Below are 25905 nucleotides of genomic sequence, written 5' to 3' on the forward strand. Positions count from 1 at the left end.
GGTTTTCCGAGCCGTATAGCCATGCGGGAACTCAATAGGCTAAACGGGTATATCTAAAATGATTATAGTAATAATTGTTAATTTGATAAAATATTTCACAAACACGTCTTCCCGAAGAAGCAGAACTCAAACTCTCAATATATTCTTCCGTTTGGTAACGAATGGCTCAAGTATATGATTATCTATACAGAATTATCTAGCTAGAGACAGAATGTAAAGACCTTTTCAGTATATTGTGCACGGTCCTTTAGTTTTAAGAAATTTCTGCTCTATTGCATGAAGATGGTGATGGAAGTAAACGACCAAGCCAAGAATAGCTGCATCATCGCCAAAATTCATGCCAAATTTTGCAATACATGTTACAAGAAAATAATTATATATCACCAATGCAATTATTTTAGCTGATATATTTTCTGTTAATTGCTCAGATCATTAACTGCATCTTGAAAATGTAAATGTCTTGAAAAGTTAACGGTATTTGTTGCAACTTGGTAAAACTTCGACTATTTTGGCACAATTCTAATTGACTTAATTTTATTTTCCAATTCCTTTGATATATTGATTCGTTTCCATACTTTTGAAGAACTAGTTCATGACAAAATTCACTAAAACTACAACTCTGTTTCTTTTTGTGCTCGCAATGTATAGATTTTGTATAGCATTCATATTCTTATACAACGTGAAAATAAGAAAATTTATCCAAAGTACCAACGTGAAAATAAGTAAGATTCAAGCTTAACAAATACAAAAGCAAACTGGTTCTAGGGAAAATGATATGATATTAAAATTCTTTAACGTTTATTTTATTTTTGTTCTCTTACATATATATGAATAGTATAGTTCATGATTAGTATAAAAATATTTTTACACACTTATAGAATTTTTGTACATCGTATTCTCTGGGTATTTTGTTTCAAATCAGCAGCTAAACGCTTTTGGTTTGGTACCTGAAAAAGGAATGTATTTATATTTAGTTTCATATTTGGATTTATGCTTAACGTATAGTAAGATAAAAACACAAACATTACAGTCGCTAACGACAATGATACAATTACCAAAAAGATAAATAAAAATTACATCTTATTGAATATGATCAGTAATCCAACCGCCTTTATACCGACTGTTGTATATCAGACGCTAATTTGATCTGCAATCTACTATTTATTAATTTCGGGTATTACCAAAATATGAGTTCAATATTAGTGCCAAGAGCACAAACAATTTTATAAACGTTTTATGAGAATGACATATACAGTTTGTCAACGATATAGATCACATCTGACCTATTAAATATTACCCATATTTTCCACACTGTAAAGATTATTTCGCGTATACTGGATAAGGGCTGCAATGTAAAATAAAAAATATGTTGGAGAAAGATTAATTTTAACTTCTCAAAGGAAAAGGCACAAGAGATGCCATTGGATTGATGATAATTATATTTGAACCAGTTCATGGCATAAAGGGAGAGTTATATTTGTGCTTCTTCGAACTGAAAAATCTATAGACCAGTTAGTTACGAGATTGTAGACTCATTCATAGCCTTTATAGAAGATAAAGAGTGAAGTTTCCCTTAAAGCAAGGGACAACCAACAGCATAAAGGTTGGGAGAGAATCCAAACAAGAATATTGTATGTCACCATAATTATTCAACGTTTGCAGTGAATGTTTCATGAAGGAAGCATTGTTGGAAGCTGGTGAATTCAAGATTGGAAAGCAAGGCACTAACAAGATGAAGTATACGTATGACGCAGTTATTACAGCTTGAACCAAGATAAAACTACAGGAGATGATGGATAGATCAGTTGCTTCAAGCAAGCAAGATAGAATGAAAATTAAGAGAAAAGTCGAAAGTCATGAGAATATTCTGTGGATTCACGCCCTTACGAATCAAAGCAGAACAAAGAGAACTTGGAGACAGCGATTAATTCAAATATGTGGAAAGTATTTTGACGAGAGAAACTTAATACATCAAAGAGAATTACTGTAGGCACAGAAGTACTTAACAAGAAAGTCACTCCAAACTAGCAGGCAAACAGTGGACGAAGGAAGAAGTTGGTCAAGTAATATATGCGTATGACGCAGTTGAATGCTTCGGATAGCTGGACATTACAGAAGTATCTAGATAGCTTCAAGACGTGGTTTTGGAGAAAGATTGAAAAGATAAAGTGGACACAGAGAGTAACAAACAAAGATGCTTAAAACGTGTAGGAAAGAAGAGGAGGCTTTTAATCAGGATCCTTCATAGAAAAGTTCGTTGAATTGGTCCAATCTTGCGAGGAAATTGTGTTTCTCATAATGCCATAGAGAGAGAGAGATGGAAGGAAAGTGAGAAGTAAGGAGAAACACATAACTGGATGATGATTTGAAAAAATGGAAGGAAATGCTGGGAGTTATAGGAAGAAGTTGCAGATTGAAAAATGTGGAAAAACATCCGGATATTAATCTAAGGAGTGAAAGAATTCTATTAGTCTCAAGATCTGACTGTAGGAAGAATAGTTATTAATAACGGAAGAATAATGATAATAGGAACCAATACCATGTTTTAGTAATTAATGTGAAAGTAGTTTCTGTGTTATGCCTCAACAGAAAATAAGTGAGGGATGTTCATAAACCATTGACAACGGACCATCAAGGCGGCTAGTAAGGCTAATAAACAGCCTAATATAGAAGACACTGTCAAGAACAACAACTCTTATTCTCCTATATTCCGTATCTTCTTCCTTGAACTATCATAATTTGCTTTAGTTTATTCTTAGCTCTCTTCTATTATTTTTTTCTAAGTCCGAAAATATCAGTACTTGATCCACAGTCATATTAGCCAAGGTCCCCATTTCTTCTCTTCTTACTCATATTACATATTTAATTAGCTTCATATACACAAAATACTACAAAAAAACTTTGTCTATTTCTAGTTGTAAACTAATAAGTTTTTATCCCAATACTTTGATCTTCCTTCTTCTTAACCGTCATTGAATCTATTCTGAAGTCCATTCAACCGTTTTATCTATTTCAAATACAAATAAATAAATATCATATACATTTGTTCATGCGTTATCAAAGGAACAAAACTCTGGCAATGAACTTCTCTTCTTATTTTTGTAGTAAATCTTACACAATACGGATTTTCATCGTGTTATATAAGCGTCTACTCATACATACATTAAAATTATTCTTCAATAAGTTATTTTCTAAATTTCCTCACAATCTACACTGTTATTTCTGCCAAGATATTAATAGCGCTACATTGAGACTTGAAAGATTTTTTCATGCCCTAAGACTGTCAAATTAGATGAAGTCATTCACCTAAAGTAAATCATTATCGGTTATATAGTCTCAAGCGTATTGACTCTGGAAAAAAGATTGGATTTCTGACTGTTTTCCGACGATTGATATAATATAAAATATTTCACACTTTTAACCTTAGCTCTTGTACTTATGGTTCATACATGATTGAATATCATTGAAGGAAACTTGTCTTTACTAAAATCTGATTGATTGACCTCTCTCTCATACTTCAATGTTCAGACTTAAAACCTTAAAGATAATTTTTGTAACGTATTAATGTACAACATAACAATTTCATACTTTCAACCCTTAGTTTGAAGCTACAGTTCATAGGCTAATGTCATTACTGTGCAAATTAAAGACTTGATACATGATATGTAACTACTAAAATCAATTGATATGCAGCAACAATGACTTTCCATTTTGAACTTTAGTCACAACCCATAGTCTAAAGTCATTTATAGAATATTATTTTTGATGCAATATGATTGATTGATCAGTGGAAAGATATTTTTCATGTAATCTGATTGGCGAAATACTTTCAAATCTATCTTGAAAATTTTTAAAACATTTCAAAATTTTGCTTAAAATTTTGGGTCACTTAAAATTATTAAACTTCAGGAAATTTTAACTAAATAATTTGTTTTCGTGTGAAGTGCAGTATGTAGAAGTGAGAACAGTGTTTCAGTTGTGTTAAGTACTTTTTTATAGGAAGAGAGTGACAGATACGCTGACATTATGGCATCGACAAGTTTGTTACGGTCTGACGTTAGAAATAGCATTATTGGGACACCCAAGGAATTGGGTAGAACACAGGTACCAACCGTTGAAATGTATTGAGACAATACCTATGGGAGCGAGAAGAAAAAATTAGAATTTCGGGATCCCGGCAAGAGCCTTCAACAAAGGATTTATCTTCTATCGTATCCAGGAAGATTGTAGAAAATTGAGATTACGCCTCAATCTTGTGGTTCTTTGATCTAGAAGAAAAGGCGCCTCTAGCACTTGCACTTTTCTTCCTTTTTCGCAGTTGCAGGCAAGAGGATCGGAACACTTACAAAAGGCTATATCAAATGAAATATTTTTGGCAGACTATTGAAAATCAGCAATTCGTTTCGCAGAAGTTTGGAAACCGGACTTTGCTGAGTTTTGCAAGTCACGGACAATATTATGGTACTTCAATATCATTGCAACAATCCTTCTGACACTGAAAATTGCTTCGCCGCTGATTGAGGCGTAATCTCAATTTTCTACAATCTTCCTGGCGACGATAGAAGATAAATTCTTTGTTGAAGGCTCTTGCCGGGATCCCGAAATTCTCGTTTTTTCTTCTCGCTCCCATAGGTATTGTCTCAATACATTTGAACGGTTGGTAGCTGTGTTCTACCCAATTCCTTGGGTGTCCAATAATGCTATTCCTAACGTCAGACCGTAACAAACTTGTCGATGCCATAACGACAGCGTATCTGTCACTCTCTTCCTAATAAAAAGTACTTAACACAACTGAAACACTGTTCTCACTTCTACATACTGCACTTCACACGAAAACAAATTATTTAGTTAAAATTTCCTACAGCACTAATAAATAACTCAAGCAGCGACAATCACGTTCGACACAGCTGGTTGACTACTGGCGAGGCGACTGATCCGATCCTTTCAGCTGGGCAAGTGCAAGAGAAGAGGCGTTCGGGGAGAGGTGGGCGGCAGGTGATTTAGTGTGATAAGCAGATGCATACGGCATTGGGAGCAAATTATTTATACTATTACTGCTCTTAGAATTTAGCACTAAAGTGTTTTCTTCGTTATTCAAGAGACTTCAATAATTTTATATTAAAATTTAATTGTACGATACGCCAGAAAATCAGTGCATTTTTACAAATAATTTACTAGGTTTTTATGCTTGTGGTGTACAGAAATAACCGTAATAAATTTGTTTTTTTGTATTTATTTCTCCTTTCCAATGCTATTTCAATAATTTAAAAGATCGAAAAATATAGGAAATATTTAAAAAATATTTTTTGGAAAATCAGTTGAAAAGTGAATCTTTTGTTGATTTTTCTAATATTTAGGCTCTACTCGGCAGCAGAAGGAGTTGTCTGATCGAGTTGAGATCTTTTATACCTTTTATTGATGCCATTTAGCCAAAAATCCGCACTAGCCGTAACCGGATTTCGAAAAAAAGTTTTTTTCGATACACCCTAATATATATATATATATATATATATATATATATATATATATATTAGTTAGTTTTAATAATTACATATTTGGTTTCAAGTCCTATTTTTTTCATCAATGAACTTATACTATGAGTCGTAAACACAATCTTCAGGTTCAAGTAGTTTTCAAATTTAAAATTTAAAACAATTGCCAAAAATTTCAAGTTTTCAAAACACTTGAAAATATTCCAATTAAAGTTTAAAAGTGATTATCCATTCAGATTGAATGAATGGTATTTTTCCACTAATGACCTTAGACCATGAGTTGTGACTAAAGTTCAAAGTATCAAAATTGTTATTGAATAGAATAGAATAGAATTTATTAATAAGTATATGACACAAACCAACCTTTATAAACGATTCATGGAGAGGCCGAGGTTCTGTTGTTTGTGGTTCTCCCTTTCAGAAATTATTTACATGTTATAGATGGGGAGTAAATGATTAATGTATTTAACTAACATAAAATTATATGAGGTTATAAATGCTTAATAATAATAATAATAATAATAATAATAATAATAATAATAATAATAATAATAATAATAATAATAATAATAATAATAATAATAATAATAATAATGACACACTAACATATTGTCTCAATTATCAAATACTTTTTCATCATTTTTAAAAAAATTGCAAAAAGTTTTAGATTAGTCACACTCAGTGGTAGGTCATTCCAGGGCTTAATACAATTGTACCTGATACTTTTGATACCGTAATTTACTCGTGGTCTTAATTTTTCAAGTTGTTTGTTTGTCTTTGCACGTGTACTAACTGAGAACTTTATTTCACTAAGTTGTGGTAAAAATATAATTGCATCTTTCTTGATTATTCTGTACATTAGGCAATTTAGCGTGTAAAAATAAAGTTTATCTAATTTTAATATGTTCAGTGTGTGTAATATTGGTTCTATATGCGGAATGAAACGTTCATTTTTTTTATTATTCCTATTCCCTTCTTCTGAAGAACGAGGAGCTCATATTTGAACTGGGCACTTATGTTTCTATACCAGGCTTCGATTTCGTATGAAAGATATGGATGGATTTTTGCGATCGATTACGGAAACATTTTTGATGTTTTACTCATTAACCCAATATGTATCGAATCTTTCTGCTGATTTCAAAGCAATGTTTCCCCATTGTGAAGTATTCATCAAACCAAACACTTAGATATTTTATTTTTTCAATAATTGATACCCTTTGAGAGCTTATTGTAATAGGACAGTCATTAATATTTTGTATTTTAATGTCTGTTTCTAAAGAATACACACTTAGTTCTATAAGTATTTACGTTTAATTTGTTAATTCGAAACCTCTGTAATAATCTAACTAACTCAAATTAATCGACTTCTGTGTTGTTTTAAGCATTGTTCTTTCATAAATATAACTGTACCGTCCGCAAACAAACAGCACTGTGAATCTTTCAATACATGGCAGTCGTTGATATGTAAAAGGAATAGTAATGGCCCTAATATGGAACCTTGAGGAATTCCACAGTTTAGTATATGTATCCACATTAGTATATTGCAACCGATTTTTATGTAGCTTTTCGTAAGATTCAACGAGACTCCCCGTTGAATTCCATAACATTGTAGTTTCTGAAGCAATATTTTGTGATTTACGCTATCGAACTTTTTTTAAGAGCAATGAACACACCTACCGCGTAACTAATATCGTCAAGACCATCTGAGATGTAGTTTGGAAGGCCATTAATGGCAAGTTGTATAGATTTATTTATTTGAAATTTATATTGTTCTTGAATTATTGAGTTCAGTTGATTTTGAGTCTAACGTCCCTTCCAGTAGCAAGGCTATATGAGACAGGACCTACTGATTAACGTGGAATCCGAAGCACGTAATCTCCCGCCCCTAATCGAACCCGGGTTTCTTGAATAATTATTTTATTTTTTAATGAACTGTAATAATCTGGAATAAATTACTTTCTCATATGCCGTAGGGAGTAGGGGAAAGTGGGGGAATGCCACGCAACGAGAAAATACCACGCACCCTATTTTCTCAGTTGCACTGCTTCGAAACAGATTCAGATTAGTGCTACTATCTAGTTTAGACTATGAAAGACATTGCATTAGCGAGGCGCCAGTTGCTACTAGTTGTGGTTCATGGCGTGGCGAAATGTTGTTTTGCTGTAATTTCTTCTAATTTACTTCGTTCGCAGATTTAGAGGTATGTATTGAAACACTAAGTTGATTTTTATATTGTGCATACAGTGTTTTAGCGTAGTGTGTTAGTAGTAAGTTCATGCTAAATCTGTTTATATGAAACGACGTGAAACGGCTGAAGGTTCAAAGAAGGTTCGGAAGAAAAATTAGAGAGGTAGCAAATGATTTTGGGATACATGAAGCTACATTAAGAACAAAAATGAATGCTGGAACTGTCTGCTGTGAGAGAATGGGAAGAAAAGCTATATTCAGCTCTACACAAAAAGCGGAACTTGCTGGCCCCGCTTTATATTTAGCCAAGAGTTTTTACGGAATGTCTTCAATTGAACTACGCAGAATAGCTTATGAATAGGCAGAAGGTAATAATATTAAACACAATTTGAATAAAGAAAGTCGATTTGCTGAGAAGGATTGGTTGGAATTGTTTTTAGAGAAAAATTCCACGATAAGGTTAAGGAAACCTGAAGCAATTAGTATTAACAGGGTCGACGAATTCAATGAAGAAGAGATGAAAAGGTATTTTAAGAACCTGACTGAAGTTACCGAAAAATATCATTTTTGCGAAGATTCGATCTTTAACGTTAACGAAATAGATACATTCACAGTATAGACACCAGGACGTATTTTGGATCCAAAGGGAGTGAAACAGCTCGGAGCACTAATATCATGGGAAAGGGGTAAAACCGTTACAAAGCTGCCATGTCTTACATACCCCCTATGTTGATCTACCCAAGGAAACGCATGTCGCCTCAGCTGCAGAAAGGAGAATCTAGTGGATCTATATATTCGTGGGTGGAGCAATGAATCTAGTGGCTGCAACATTTTGCTCTTATTGCGAAACCGATAACAGATTATCCAGTCCTACTTATTTTGGACGATCGCACGAGCCATATTTCATTAGAAATTTACAATTTTTGTAAGGAGAAATGAATTGTTATGGTACAATACAATCGCATACCTCACATAAACTTCAGTCGCTAGATCTCACCTTTTTTGGTCCCCTTAAAAATATTTTAACAAAGAATGCACACTGTTTGCGAAGCGCTACGTTAATGAAAAATTTATCCATATGACTTAGCTGAGATCTTTAATAAGGCTTATCTGAAAGCAGCAAATATGTACAAAGTTGTTAATGGTTTTAAAGAAGCGGGTATTTGTACTTTAGAGCCGGGCACTTCTAGAAAAGAAGATTTTGAAGCTGCTCAGCAATTTCAGGCCGTAGAACTTGAAGATGAAAGAGAGACTTCTGAAGAAGTGAATTCCCAATTGTTTACTGATGCTCAAACTATTACAAACTATTATAGGCCTACGTCAAAATGGACAACCAGCTTCGACGAAAATAGGGCTAAATCGAGAAGAATATCAACTATCCGAAAAATCATCACAGCAGTTACCATTGCTTGTCCAACCGTCTTCTTTACAAAATAAGGCTATGAAAGTCTCACAGACTTCTCCTTTCCCCAGGCCTGCCGAGTCAACTCCTCGAAATAACAAAAAGCATTCAGAAATCTTAACTTCCACTCCAACCAAACAAATATTGAAAGATGCTGAATTCAGAAATAGCACTAAGCGAAGAAAGCACCAAGAAAGCAAAGTTGAGAAGAAAACTCGAAAATTCTATGTTGGTGGAAAACGTGAAGACAACCTGAGGAAACAAATTAGAAGTAGACCTAAACGTACAGTCACAAAAAACTGAAGTTTTTAGAAAGTGATTCTGATGCTTCACGTTAAGGAATTTGCGCTACTAATTAATGCGTACCAATACCTGATGAAATACGTGTGATTACCCGATGTGGTGGGGAATACCACGCGCTTCTCGTTTTCCACAAAATTTATTTTTACATAACCTATGAAAATCAAGGAGCTCTACCAACGACCGAATATGAAACTAGAATGATTAAGTTACAACATACATTTTCCTCATGTTAATTTCTTTGATTTGTAGTGAGATATTGGAAAATGTACCTTAAGTGCGTGGTATTCCCCACTTTCCCCTACTACTGAAATTGGTCTATAATTAGTTTTATATGTCTTCTTATCTCCTTTGTATTGCTGGTATTACTTTTGCGATTTTCATTCCATCCGGGAATATTCCTGTTTCTAAAGTGCTAGTAATTGCATGTTCTAGAATGGGTACTATTTCCTTTGATAATTTGTGTGTTGATATCATCAGACACTTGATCCGACGTTGATATGTAAATAGGAAAGTTATCACTGAAGGATGTTGTAATTGTCCCTGACACTATTTTACTATTTATCATATTTGTCCTAATACTACGTGTATTTATTTGAATAAGAGTTGGAACCGTTACTATTGCTATTTGTTACTATTACTATTTAGCATATATAGGGTGTCTCAACAGCCCCCTGACATAGGGCAACTCTGTTATTATCAGAGTTACAACAAAAATATAAGAGGGGAACCGTCTCCAAATATGGTGTTTTCAATCTAAAGTGAAGGATTTTTTAATTCGGATGAGCCGTTTGGGCTGTACACTCTTTATGCGCCCAATGTTAAATGAAAATGCAACGTTGTCATTTACCTGGACCCACAACGTAAGTGGATTGGATTTTCATTTAACATTGGGCGCATAAAAAGTGTACAGCTCAAACGGCCCATCCAATTTTAAAAAAATTCCTTTGCTTTATATTGAAAATATCATATTTCGAGATGATACGATATCAATATCATATTTCGAAAATATCATATTTCTCTCTTACATTTTGTTGTAACTCTGATAATAATAGTTACTCAATGTCAAGGAACTTTTGAGACACCGTGTATATGTACTTGGCGCTTTCATGCTCATCATTCAAGTGAATGTTATTGTCCCCTGTGCACACGCATTATTTATTTTAGCTTTTAATTTTAGTTAATATTAAATTTAATAGATTTTTGAATCTCTCATAATTTTTATCAGGTGACCTATAAATAATTCCTATGATAATGCTCTTTTTGAAATTGGGATTGCTTGTTTCAACCCAAAACATTTCACACAAGTCAACATTATTAACTTTGTTTGTGTCTTCGCGAATAAAATAATTTAATGGCATTCTAATGTACAGCCCTACTTCTTGGTCTCCTTTTCGGATATTACTGCAATTTTTTTTTAATTTCTTTACATAGAGTTAGGCAAAGTTACACAATTTGTTTTTTCTTCATATTTAAGATGAGTTTCGCTCAACGCAATGACACTCAACTCAGTTTTTATTTGACTTAAGAATGCTTGAAATTCATTATATTTACTATTTAAGTTTTGAATATTTAGATGTAATAGTGAAAACTGATCGTCTAGTGGATGTCTAGTTTATTTGGTTTTACACGGCTACAAATTAAGAACAGGTGAACGTAGACAAATATTGGGTCTTCGATTTCACAGTGATCATACAAGGATTTTAGTTATTATATACAATATTACTACTACTACGATATTACTATTTTCCTACTGTTAATGCTACTAGCAATACAACAACAAACTTCTACAAGTACACTAGTACATATTCTGGTACCAAACACATACAAACACGAAAGATGAACTTTGGATACTTTTTCCACATCACAGCATTTTTCAAGTATAATTGCTCTATCTTGCTGAGATTTTCGTGCTTGTATGATTCCACTTGAATCAGTCCACACAAACTGCCACTTTGCTTGTTTCTTTTTTGCTATAGCTAGTGGTCGTTTCTTGCTAGCATCAAATGGACATTCACGTAAATTGCCGTAAAATTCGCAAAACCGATGGAATGAGTTGTGAGCTTCTCATTATTTTTTTAAACTCCTTCTTGAACTGATCTCGCTTCTGTCGGTTCATTCACGAATCGCACTACTATATTTGTGTTTGTGGGTTTGGAAGGAAATGGTACCCAATACACTGCATCCGTTTCGTTTTCAATGTCCACTTCAATCCCGATAACAGATGTACTTGCCGTTACAATTCCTTCGGCCTTTGCACCCCTATTTAAAGGGGACATTTTTGATTTCCAAGTTTTCTCGTCGGTTATATTGTTCTACCTTGTCTAACTCGGTAAGTTCAAAATTTCTGATTTTAATTTTGTATTTTCCTTAGCGATGTCAGAGTTAAGATTTTCTAATGTCATTCGTAAATTTTGTTATACTTCTGACTCATGAACACTAAGCACTCTTTTAATGCCCGAACAGCTTATAAAAGTCAGATATGGGAGAACTATCACCAAGAATGTCTATTGGACTGTTTGCGATGTCTTCATGATTCTTGTTCTCTTGCTTCCCTACTTCTAGCTCACTTTCACTGGGTGGATGAGTTGGTGCTTGGGGCTGCTTCACATCTTCCATCTCTTTCTGGTCGTTGTTCTCAGTCGATGTTCTTGCGCCCGCCTTCACCTTATGTATGTCTTTGATATTAAGCACACAATTTTCACACTTCCACCTTCGTTCGGTCGCAGTGTTCATGTTTTTAAGTTTGCCAATAAATGTAGTAATGTTTTTATATTCAACGTGAAATTTTTCTCCACAACTCGCACTACACTGTAGAAACTATTCATTTTACCCAATAGTAGCCTTACATGAACCAAACTTTCCCGCCATGTTTACTCTATATCTATATTGTTTCATATTAATCGGTTTTAATAATTATATATCTGGTCACAATCCTAAAGGTTACTTCAAATGACCTCAAAGTATGGGTCTTTGGTACAATACACTGTCTCGATAATTTTCTAATTAAAATTTTAAAACAATGGTAGAAAAGTTTTAAGCAAAAAAATCTTGAAACCATTTAAAAATTTATAAACAAGGATTTGAAAGTAATCAGCAGATCACATTGTACCAAGAATAACTTTCAACTATTGACCTTAGACTATTATTCGTAACTGTAATACTATCATTCATAAACTATAAAACAGTGATCGTAAAATGTAAACACAAACTTTTTAATCTTTTAAACAGTTTTAAACGAAGATTCGAAAGTGATCAGACAATCATATTACATCAAGAATAATTTTCCACTGATCAACCAATCAGATTGCACCAAGAATATCTCTCTAAAGCTCGTAGTTTAAAATTGTTGCTGCAAATCTTTCTTCGTTATTTTCACCTCAACCATAGGTTGTTGGGCAACATGGAATTTTAAAACTTTTGTCTGCTTTGGGAGAGCTGTTTTATTCTTTGATAAGGCATCTAGATATTCTATCCTTGGTCTTCCTCTTCCTGGGTTTTCTTCTGCATTTCCCTCTATCAACACGGTGATCCAGTCGCAGTACCGAATAAGATCGCATGCTGTTACTTTTTTCCCCCTATTTTCGTATTACCTTCATGATCTGTCATCCTTCATTGGCTTCCTTTAATACGTCTTCGTTCCTTTTCCTTTTGGTCCATCAATCGATTTTAATAATTACACATCAGGTATCAAGCCTTTAATTTTCACACCAATGAACTTAGACTATGTGTCCTAGCTACAATTCTAGTGATTTAAGTGTGAAATTATGTAAATGAATAGGTTACAATAATTACCCACCAAAATTTTGAGTTTGAGGCAGGAAATGGCCAATCAGGTTTCATTCTCTACCTTCTAACCTAGTAAAACTACTTCTAACCTATAACTTTCTGCCAATCACCTTAGACTAATTACTACAAACTCAAAGGTTCAATGTGTGAAAAAATATTATTTTAAATCAATCGACTTCACTAATTATTTATTATGTGCTTATCAAGTAAGGTCACTCGATTTTTAAGTGTAAAATTTCAAGCTAATAAGAAGTAGTGATTGGCCAACCAAACTGCACCAAAGATAAATTTCCATGAATTATCTTACAGTACAATACTTAAGGTTCAAGGCGTAACATTCTGTAAGAACAAGGAATTTTGAATTTCGACAACGTTTAACACACAAAAACGGGAAGCAATTCCAACTAAATTTAGAGATGTATGTATTCAAGTTTAGATAGTATTTGTCAATATATATATTTTTGACAATTCCCAAATTTAAGAACTGGGTCAATGTACCCTTCCCTAATTTTAAAAGGAAAGTATCTATGTACCCATGCTATGAAAGAAAATTGATCCCGTAGTGATCTATATAATTGTATAATACTCCAAAGTCTCAACAAAGAAAACACTATAGGTTTAAAACTTACATATTTTGAAATCTTCATGTTTTAACCATAAAAGCATACAACCAGTATCAACCAAACTTACAGAAATATATATTCGAATTCAAGAGAAAAATTACCAAATTCTGTTTTTCAAAATTTCTAAATTTAACAAAGAGCCAAGATGCCCCTCCCATAACTTAAAAGCAGTGCATCAATGCACCTATGTCTTATCAAATAGAATAGAATCCTGTACTCAAACATGTACCCACGTGTTGTAGTATAATCTCATTTAAAAAGAATAGATAAGCAACCACCTACTAAGCACGTGTTATTTTGAATATTGTGGTAACTTTGTGCTCATAGAAGAAAACAAGCTGTACCACCTACATTAATCGTTATATATTTTACTCCTAGAGAACGTTTACTTAATTTTGCTTTTGGATTATTTCCAAAATTAAGTATGGGCCAACGTACCCCTCTGAAATTTTGAGAAAACAGCATCAATGTACCCATATCCTCTGAAAGAGAATGAACCCCTGAACTCAATCATATAATCCCGTAACATGTTAATGGTCCATCAAAGAAAACAATTTAGTGCAATAACCAACCACATGGCAATACTAATACTTGACAAGTTTTTTACCCACAGAGGAGGATCACACATATCTACAGACTTACATACTCGAGTCCTAGAGAACATATACCAGATTCTACTTTTTGACAATTCTCAAATTTAAAGGATAGCACTATGAATCCCTCCCTAATTTTATAAGGAGTGCGTCAATGAACCCATGTCTTATGAAAGGAAAGGACCCCTATACTCATCCATATTATTATGTAATGTGATAAAATCCCATCAAAGAGGATAAAGTAGGTCCAAATCCTCCGAAATTTGATTTTTTTGGCAATTTCCTATCCATAAAATAAAACGAGATAAAGCTCTTACTAACAGGAGCACATACTTTGAAAAATAAAATAAAATCAAACACATATAGACTCGAGACATCCATTGTCTTTGTCGAACAGTCTTACTAAATATCAATTGCATAAGCGGAACAACGAGGGACATTTTCTGTTTGTCGCAACTGTTGTATCCACATTTCGCACACATACATCGTATACATATGTAAATGTTTGTGCAACATCTATCAGGGAGTTCTCAGTACAAGCAAAGAGCAAAGGTTAGATTTCTATGTTGAACTTCGTCGAAATGCTTACTACCAAGGGCGCTGATCCTGGGGGGCAAGGGTCCCCCCGAATCTCATGTGCGCACCCGCATTGTATTTATGAATATACAATATTTGGAATAATCTGAATTCAATTTGTCTTAAAAATCCTCATATATGCCTTGTGCAACCAAGCGCTCATCTTAAAGGGTCCCCCAAAAATTGCAGAGAAATCGGCGCCCTTGCTTACTGCTAATCAAGATTTTCTCTTCAATGACAGATTTTCGTCTATTTCGTTGCTGGTGAGTAGCATTATTGGACCTGGCTACGTGGGTTTGTACTGTTTATCCAAACTCCTCACTGACATTTCATTCCACTATTTCATGCCATGACAACAAAAGTACACACTAAGCTTCCTCCTAATGCTACATCATTTTCAATGCAAGGAAGAAAAGAATTTCTTAGAAGAGCGCAACCAGCACCTGGAATAAGCTAAGACCAAAAGTGAAGATTTGTATTTTTATTCTAACCGTCAACACAACTGTGACTATAATAGTTTCTATTTAATAACATTTGAAAATTTCAATGAGAGAACACATACGTAGTAAATATCTCAAATAATAAGTAGTTAGTACTTTCCTAGTGCTTTAGAGATATATTGAAAATCAGATACACTCAAGTTGGCAATAAAGATAAATAAATACAACATTAATAAGTAGTATATTTTAAGACTAACTTAAAACTACTTACCAGAATCCGGAATACCAGAACTTATAGGTTTCCCAGACTGGCCTCTTCCCAAATTGATTGCAACTGCACTAGAATGAGCTCCACCTTTTCCATTACTGTTTCCACTCCCACTACCGTGACCCTCAGACTTTCCAGAATTTCCTCCGTGCCCACTACCAGATCCACCAGGCTTTCCAGAGCCGCTTCCGCTGCCAGTACCTTGACCTTCAGAATTTCCCATATCAATTGCTACAGCACTGGAATAAGCCCCACCTTTTCCGTTGCTGCTTCCACCCCCACTAACGTGACCCTCAGACTTTCCGGAACTATCTCCATGTCCACTACCAGATACTCCAGGTTTTCCAGAGCTCCCTTTACTGCCACTACCTGAGCTGCCTGGTTTCCCCTTATTGACTGCTAAAGAATTGGGATAAGCTTCAGTTTTTCCGTTATTGCTTCCACTGCCACCACCATGACCTTCAGACTTTCCAGAATTTCCTCCATGCCCACTACCAGATCCTCCAGGCTTTCCAGAACTGCTCCCGCTACCGCTACCTGGGCCTCTTGAATTTCCCATATCGATTGCTACAGCATTGGAATAAGCTCCACCTTTTCCGTTGCTGCTTCCACCTCCACCACCGTGACCCTGAAACTTTCCAGAACTATCTCCATGTCCACTAGATCCTCCAGGTTTTCCAGAGCTCCCTCCACTGCCACTACCTGAGCTGCCTGGTTTTCCCTTATCAACTGCTAAAGAATTGGAATAAGCTCCAGTTTTTCCGTTATTGCTTCCACTGCCACTACCATGACCTTCAGACTTTCCAGAATTTCCTCCATGCCCACTACCAGATCCTCCAGGTTTTCCAGAGCTGCTCCCACCACCGCTACCTGGACGTTTTGAATTTCCCATATCGATTGCTACAGCATTGGAATAAGCTCCACCTTTTCCGTTGCTGCTTCCACCTCCACCACCGTGACCCTCAGACTTTCCAGAACTACTTCCATGTCCAATACCAGATAATCCTGGTTTTCCAGAGCTCCCTCCACTGCCACTACCTGAGCTGCCTGGTTTTCCCTTATCAACTGCTAAAGAATTGGAATAAGCTCCAGTTTTTCCGTTATTGCTTCCACTGCCACTACCATGACCTTCAGACTTTCCAGAATTTCCTCCATGCCCACTACCAGATCCTCCAGGTTTTCCAGAGCTGCTCCCACCAGCGCTACCTGGACGTTTTGAATTTCCCTTATCGATTGCTACAGCATTGGAATAAGCCCCACCTTTCCCAATATTGCTTCCACTCCCACTACCGTGACCCTCAGACTTTCCGGAACTACCTCCATGTCCACTACCAGATACTACAGGTTTTCCAGAGCTCCCTCCACTGCCACTACCTGAGCTGCCTGGTTTTCCCTTATTGACTGCTAAAGAATTGGGATAAGCTTCAGTTTTTCCGTTATTGCTTCCGCTGCCATGACCTTCAGACTTTCCAGAATTTCCTCCATGCCCACTACCAGATCCTCCAGGTTTTCCAGAGCTGCTCCCGCTACCGCTACCTGGGCCTCTTGAATTTCCCACATCGATTGCTACAGCATTGGAATAAGCCCCACCTTTCCCAATATTGCTTCCACCTCCACTACCATGACCCTCAGACTTTCCGGAACTACCTCCATGTCCACTACCAGATACTACAGGTTTTCCAGAGCTCCCTCCACTGCCACTACCTGAGCTGCCTGGTTTTCCCTTATCAACTGCTAAAGAATTGGAATAAGCTCCAGTTTTTCCGTTATTGCTTCCACTGCCACTACCATGACCTTCAGACTTTCCAGAATTTCCTCCATGCCCACTACCAGATCCTCCAGGTTTTCCAGAGCTGCTCCCACCACCGCTACCTGGACCTTTTGAATTTCCCTTATCGATTGCTACAGCATTGGAATGAGCCCCACCTTTTCCAATACTGTTTCCACTCCCACTACCGTGACCCTCGGACTTTCCAGAACTACCTCCATGTCCACTAGGCCCTCCAGGCTTTGCAGAGTTTGATCCACTTCCACTACCTGAACCTTCTGGTTTACCCTTATGGACTGTTACAGCATTGGGATAAGCTTCAGTTTTTCCGTTACTGCTTGCACTGCCACTACCATGACCTTGAGACTTACTAGAATTTCCTCCATGCCCACTACCAGATCCTCCAGGTTTTCCAGAACTGCTCCCGCTGCCACTACTTGGACCTCTAGAATTTCCCATATCAATTGCTACAGCATTGGAATGAGCCCCACCTTTTCCAATACTGTTTCCACTCCCACTACCGTGACCCTCGGACTTTCCAGAACTACCTCCATGTCCACTAGGCCCTCCAGGCTTTGCAGAGTTTGATCCACTTCCACTACCTGAACCTTCTGCTTTACCCTTATGGACTGTCACAGCATTGGGATAAGACCCAGTTTTACCGTTACTGCTTCCACTGCCACTACCGTGACTAGGTTTTCTGGAATTTCCTCCGTGTTCACTGCCAGATCCTCCAAGTTTCCCAGAGCTGCCACTATTTGAATCTCCATGTTTTCCCTTATCGATTGCTACAGCACTGGAATATGCTCCACCTTTTTCGATACTACTTCCACTCCCACTACCGTGACCCTGAAACTTTCCAGAACTATCTCCATGTCCACTAGATCCTCCAGGTTTTCCAGAGTTCCCTCCACTGCCACTACCTGAGCTGCCTGGTTTTCCCTTATCGACTGCTAAAGAATTGGAATAAGCTCCAGTTTTTCCGTTATTGCTTCCATTGCCACTACCGTGACCTTGAGACTTTCCAGAATTTCCTCCATGTCCACTACCAGATCCTCCAGGGTTTCCAGAGCTGCTCCCGCTGCCACTATTTGGACCTCCAGTCTTTCCCTTACCGTTTGCTACAGTATTGGAATAAGTCCCACTATTTCCGTTACTGCTTCCGCTCCCACTACCGTTTCCTTCAGACTTTCCGGAACTACCTCCTTGTCCATTACCAGATCCTCTAGGTTTTGCAGAGTCGCCTGAACTCGCAGTATGCTTTTCTCCCTTGTCTGTCTGGCTTGTTTCTCCAACATGATTATCAGAAATGGCGACGCTTTTTGCATGTGCACCTGCACCTTCTTGGTCTTCTCCCAGGTCATATAAACTACTGTCTTTCTTGAGAAGACCTAGTTTTATAAGAGTTTGTGCAAAATTATTCAAATATCCCAAATCAGATAGATGTTCTAGTTTCTCAAGATTTAAATCTCCACCTGCCTCTGCAAGGCCACTATCATTTTCTAATGCTGAAAGAAAATAAATAATGAAGCTTTGAATATTTGAATTGAATGAATAGAGATTATAGTACTTAATAATAAGATAATAAATTGTGTTTTTACTACATGCTACCTGATCTTTTCAGTTCATAATACAACTACTTATTTGATTTTGTATTAACTCATGTACATATATACTCGCGTAAGTTTACAATTAACCACTGAAGTTATCCCGAGTTATCATCACCTTTATTTAAAAAAAAATGTAATTAGTTTTTTTCCCGAGGTATCTCGTTGCGTTTCTAACTTTCATATTCCTTTGTAGTTATCACGAAGGAAGCCGTCTTTTAGTGTTTAGTATTTTGCCTAACAAATGTTTCTATGGGTATTGTAGTAGAGTGTCTATCGGGTTTGTACTGCAGCGACAGTAGCTCATCTGTGCTGAATTTTATCTAGTTGTTCTCTGTATCACACTGTATCGAGAATACTAACTTGTAAGGATAAAAATCATGATACCAGGTAGGAAACTGGAAACGTTATTTTATTATGTGTTGCACACCACATTAGATTATATGTCATTTAGCAATAAATATCGTCTCTGCACGAATATTTTATCTATACCTACACATCTCTATACCTCTTATGGCCTCAAGAGCATAAATCTGAAAAGGTAGGGAAACGCATGATGTAACGTCGTCTCGTGTCTTTCTTTGTCCATTGTAATTTTTAGGAAGTGCGGGGACGCCATACGTATTTTTTGAAAGTGGGTTAACGGCGTCTCCCCGAGTTTCCCCTCACTTTTATTCCTGCCCGTGATAGCTCGGGACAAAAGTCTGCAAATTTCTTAGTTTCATTTTTTCTATGCACTAGGTAAGATTTATGAAGATATATTTTTATTATGTACTCTTCTATACTCAAATAATTCAAACAAGCGATTAAAAATATGGGTAATTTTTGGTAGAAAATGTCCTGATAATTAAGTTCTTAAGGGATTAATCTTAAATAGAGTTTGCTTATCTAGTAATCGAACAATAAATTATTTTAAACTACTTACTGTTGACTTCTTAATCCTTTTAAGATGGCTCTATGTATATTTACTACATTACATGTTACCATTTAGTTCTCTTTATTTTAAGCTAATAGAAAGATCTGATCTCCTTTTCTGGTATCACTGTAATTTTTTTAGATACACCAACGTAGTTTCCGTACTATGTTGCTGGCAAATAACGGAAAGAGTGTACCTTGGAAAATATCAATGTCGCCTCCGTAAAATTCGCAAAAATATAATCTCAGAATAAAGTTACTCGAAAATTTCCTGAAATGTCTACATAAGCTTGCAACTAGAATTACATCTTATCTGCACTGGAAGAAATGTTTAGCATCAGTAAGTCTCAAATAATTAAGATGGAACTACTCTTTCCGTTTTTTAATTAAAAATCTTCTTCTTAAGAAAAAGAATTCTGTATACATATTGTATTCAAAGATATCATCTTGTGATATACGTCTCATATTGATAAAAATTTTGATCTAGTTATATTGTACATGATACAATTTTAAACTTTCCGATTGTTTGTCATACCTCATGAAATACTTTAAGATATCAAATTAAGATAAACAGCATTTTGTTTCCTACGTCTATTGAAAACTATGAGATTGAATATGGTATTTATTGTAAGCAGTTTTCGAAATACGAAGTTTTATTTAATCATCCGTCCCTTTCCTTCCTATTTATTCGAAATTCTTATTTTATTTAGAAATTATATTTCTGGGCTTTTGGTATCTATGGCCATGTTAGCCCGTCACGTATGAGGGATGACGTCCCTCGGCGATCATACTATCCGAGGAAAGGGAAGGACAAAGGATTGGGGAACGAAGAAAGCACCCTGTGACCTATATGTTAGATATCACCCCGGTATTTGCCTGGTGTGACTGAGGAAAACTCAGAAAAACCGTACTCTGGATGGTTGGCTTGAAAAGGCTTTCTACACTTATTCGACCGAGTGTTCCCATCGGGAATCGAACCAGGACCGCTTGCACCAAAGGCGGCAACGTTACCAACTACACTATGCCGGGCCACTTGTCTTTTTATGGTCTTAATATTCGATCCTAATGCTCTTTGTATGTACATCGTTCCCTCCATCTTACTGTTTAAAAAGGCTCCAAAATAGGAAGATTTCCCTGTCGATATTTCCATTGTACAAAATTTCAGGGTTACTTATCTACTAGTTATAAGAGCGTTTCAACGTTTGAAGATAAATGATCCTTATTTTATATACAGGGTGTTACTAAAAATTGCCACACTATTTTGAGAATAGATTTCTAAGTTCATATGGACCTGTGGTCGGAAGTACATAGTTTCGTATTTATAGGGTGCCAAAAACGTGCTAAAAATGAACTTTAAAGATCCATAGTTCCACTACTATAGGACCGATCGTAATTGTGTCAAGAAGAAATGGTATGTGACCAACTCAAATATCCATCTTTCAGAACCTTCATTACTTGCACAATCATTTTTAGAGAGGCTGTTTGAGAGTGCTTGATCACTCTTCACCTACCTCTCTAAAAATTGGCGTGCAAGTACTGAAACATCCTTAAACATGGATATTTGGATAGTTCACATTTCCACAGTGATGTCTTGACCCGACTACGATAGGTCCCATAAGTAGTGGAGTTATGAACTTTTAAAGTTCACTTACTTCACGTTTTCGGCACCCTACAACTCCGAAACTATCCACTTTTGAGCACAAGCCCACATAAACTTTTTTTTTCATTTTGATATACGGAATCTGATCCCAAAATATCCCTGACACATTGTTGTAATACCCTTTATTATGGTGGTCCTTATTTTTCAACTTCCGAGTTTCTTTCATTTTTAAGTCTCTCCGCTAAAATAGTTCTATAGCAGACCAAAGAAATAAGTGAAAAAAATTTCCTCAATTGAATCATATTGAATGATGGCCCAAGTGAGCTGAAGTTTTCCATGCATTTACAGTATACAGCACATATACTAATGTAGACCATTTATCTATTATTTTCATACAACCTTGTAACTTTTAAACTAATTGATACAAAACACTGAAATTTCGTACTATGCAAATATCAATAGGAAGACATTTTTGGCATAGTCTTCAATACCACTAAATTATCAGTGTTGCCATCCCAACATAAAGCCGAATTTTCTTTTCAAATAGCATTTATATCATATTATTACATATTCCAGATCTACATGTAAAAAGAAAATTTATAACATCATATTCATTATACAGTGTTACATATTATCGATATTATCACAAATATCGAAAACCAACCATTATTGATGGTTCTAAAACAGTAATAACGCAAATCTCACATATGGGATAATGCGCACCCAAAGTACTTTAGTGTCGAATAGTACGGTCATCATATCATATAATTCGAACCAGTAGAAACAAAGTTAGAACGAATTAAAATGTCTTTTTTTTTCAAAGTACCATATTTCGAAAACTTGTTTACATAAGTATCAGATCTAATTGCGAACTTGATTTTCAACAGACATAAAGAAAAAATTAATTGAAATCTTTTAAGTTGTAAATCCACGCTTATGCCGGCTAGGTTAAAAGAGATGGTGATGATGAGAAATAAATAAAATGGTGCAATGGAGAAAGTGGGAGGAAAAGGGAGTACCCCGAGAAAACCCACACATGCGGTGTTTGTCCACCACAAAGTTCACTTGGCACGAGCTAGGAAATAGACATAAAGATCACAATGCTATTTTCAGAAACTTAATATCTGAAATCACTCCAGAGTTATTAAAAAATGTTAAATTCGATATGATAAATTGGAAGAACTTTTTGAAACTTTTTTTTTTGTTTACTTTGCTTCTATAACACTAAAACAATACCTTTTAGTACTTGTAATTTCTACAAGTTCTCCAAATTATAAAGGTAACCAAGAAATTTCTGTTGCTTTTTGTGGAGGCCTGTGTTCAATTGGCCCTCACACCGTGAGTTGAATGCGAATGGAGATAAGGCGAAGGTCGGTTGTTGGTGAGGGTATATCCAACATAATACATGGTTGCGGCATTCAGTTACACCGTGAACTTGCGTAATGACAGAGTGAACATGAGACCTCCAGAGAGCGTCATAAGGGCGTGTATGCTGTATGAGTTCAAACTGGGGTCAAAAGCCGCTCCAGCGGAGCGAAAGATATACCAGACCTTTGGTGAGGGTGTCATGACTACATGGACAGTGCAGCGGTGGTTTAATAAGTTTAAGAACGATGACGAAACACTAGAAGACGCACTAAGTGCCAAAAGACCAACATATGTTAAAAATTAAGATCTTCAGGCGGCAATTGAAGCGAACAGTGGCCAGACAGTGAGGAACTGGCACTACAATTCAATGTAACTGGGGAAAACATTCGACAGCACCTCCATCAACTTTAAATCTCTATAAGTTAGGTTGATGGGTACCACATGATTTGGCTCTGGGCCAGAAGGCAACGCGAGCAGATATCTGTGTTTCTTTGTTGTCTCGTCTGCGCAAGGAGCCACTTCTGGTCAGAATGTTGACATGTGATGAGACGTGAGACCTATACGAAGCTCCACAGCGCCGTCATCATTAGTTAGCATCCCATGAATCGGTTCCGAAACCAGCACTGCAACAGAAGAAGGTCCTCCTGTGTGTTTGGTGGACTGCTCGCGGCATCGTGTATCGGGAACCACTACTAGCTGGTCAGAGCATCAATGCAACTGTGTACTGTCAGCAGTGGAGTCTTGTTGAAGAAACACTCAAAAGTCTGGAGCCAGCACTGCTGAATTGCAAAGGAATCCTCCTGTTACAGGGCAACAGTAAGTTCCACCTGGCTAGGTTGACCCGGGACACCATCCTACGCCTTGAATGGGAAACCACTATTGCATCCACCACACTCCCCGGACATTGCACCCTCCGTTTCCTTGGACAATCACTTTAGTAAATCAGCACTTGATACTTTCTCCGCTTTGCGGCTCACCAAGTTTTACCGCGATGTAATCCGTGACCTTCCAGGACGTTGACAGAAGGTCGTCAATGCTGATGGGTATTTTTGATCTTAACAGGTACATCTTAGGTGACTAAAAGATGTTCGAAAGTGGTGGGTGAAAAAGCGAGAGAAATTCCTTGGTTACCTTATACATAATTTTGAATAGTGAGGAAAACTCTACTGGTATTTATCACAGTGCCGTGCCGTCGGGGAAAAATGGGGCAAAAGCCCCGGCCGCCGAATAATTAGCTCCAAGTTTGGGTGGAAAGACAAAAGGAAAGAAAGAAAGCAAAAAGAGAAAAATACTTGTATATTTTAGATCAACAGCAGTATTCTTCTATATTTTTACTCAAGTTAGGAAAATGCATGTACACATATATATAAAAAAGGGAAGGAAAAAAGAAAGAAAAAGTGTTCGAAATAAAAAACAAAGTTTTTTAAAAAAAATCTTACTATGCAGCTCCAACCATGGTGGCGCTTCGCGGCTAGTCTGTTGACCTCACTAATATGTGCGGGATCGCCGTCGTAAACTCTTTCCCATGGCACTGATTTTCCACGGTACGGCACTGATTTACCATATCTCCATAACGTTTTGTGATATCATATCTGTCGTTACTGTAAACGGCATTATGATATAACATCGACTGAAAACTATCTGTGTGTTTGAATGAGACATTTACAGAAGTAGTTTCCTGAAATAAACACTTTCGAAAAACAGTCAAATTTTCAATCTGTTCTATCTTTGTTTCTGTTCATTCATAATCCGTTATATCATGATCATAGTATCAGACTCTAAAGTGCTTTAGATATGCGTTGCTCCGTCTGTCTCACTTCCGTTATTATTGCTGAGGAGACCACCAAAATTCTGATGTTTGTTATGCTGTAGTGACCTTAGTTTGCGACCGGTACTAAATAATAAAAGTGATACTGCAAGGTAAGTTTTCGTTAAACGTGAAACTTTGAAATATGTAATGGCATCACGTAATGTTATTTGAACACATATAGCTTTATGTTGGGTGGCAACTCTGTTAACTTGGTGGTATTATAAGTTTTATCAAATAATGTCCCTTTGTCGATATTTGCATGGTACAAGATTTGTCTGTTAATTTAAAAGTTACGAAGAATATCAAATAAATGCTGTAAAACTGTATACTGCAACTTTCACAAACTGTGTCACTCCCAAGTGGAATAGATTGGTGAAACTTGAACTATACATAGAAAAAAACTTCTACAGTATAACACAGAAAGCAGGCATAAACACGTGGGTACATGAACAAAACTAGAAGATATAATAACTACTACAGAGATAATAACTTATACTAAAAGCACTGCGAGTTACAAAGGAATCCCCTAACATTAGAGAAGAAATGAAATGGTCCTTAGAAGGGCGTCTGATCATCACGGCAGCGATGCATGGTCTGCAATGTGCTCCCATGCTGCTCATAAGGTTGGTAGTGAGTTGTTATAGTGTGAAATTTAATTTCCCCACCAGTGCTGTTGAGAACGGCTCCGTGATCCTTGATGCATCTGGACGCGCTGCAAGGCGTCCTCTTATAACAACCCATTCGTGTTCGATGACACTCAAGACAGTGAATAAACAGCCTAATTCATTCCCCGAATATCCTCTCGTTCCAAGAGCTTCGCTACCTGAACTGCTCGATACAGTCGCGCACTTTTATCCATAAAAATGAACTCTTTAGGAAGGAATGCTTCTCTGAAAAGATGCACGTGGGAAAGGAGTCCAGTACCCAATTATAGGAGTGTATGCTCATGCCAATTATGCGTCCCACACATGAAGAACTAGATCACCCAAATGATCGTGTTTAAAAATGTCCCTGGGTTTATTGTGTGTTCACATTCTCCCCAGATGAGCGTACATTGAAAATCACTACTCTGATGGAATACGCTCCCGTCAGAAAGAAGAACGCGAACCCACTTCTCTTCGGTGCAGTTCTAATTTTCTTGGCATCATCACATACGATGCCACCAAA

At 36.4% G+C, this 25905-nt stretch overlaps 1 protein-coding gene across 3 annotated transcripts in view; it reads right to left on the reverse strand.

Annotated features, from left to right (window-relative positions):
* Positions 1-807: 807 nt before the first annotated feature.
* The window catches only part of LOC145683929 (uncharacterized), a 106603-nt gene continuing 81505 nt past the window's right edge, over positions 808-25905 (reverse strand). For all 3 annotated transcript variants that reach the window (XM_081755614.1, XM_081755612.1, XM_081755613.1), the window contains 2 exons: positions 15674-18946; positions 808-947 (listed from right to left, as the gene is read on the reverse strand). In XM_081755614.1, coding sequence (XP_081611740.1) covers positions 919-947; positions 15674-18946 — 3302 coding nt within the window. In that variant the 3' untranslated portion in view covers positions 808-918. The remainder of the gene's footprint in view (positions 948-15673; positions 18947-25905) is intronic.

This window comes from Thermobia domestica, chromosome 4 (assembly GCF_964235325.1).
Source record: "Thermobia domestica chromosome 4, izTheDome1.hap1.1, whole genome shotgun sequence".
Taxonomy (NCBI): domain Eukaryota; kingdom Metazoa; phylum Arthropoda; class Insecta; order Zygentoma; family Lepismatidae; genus Thermobia; species Thermobia domestica.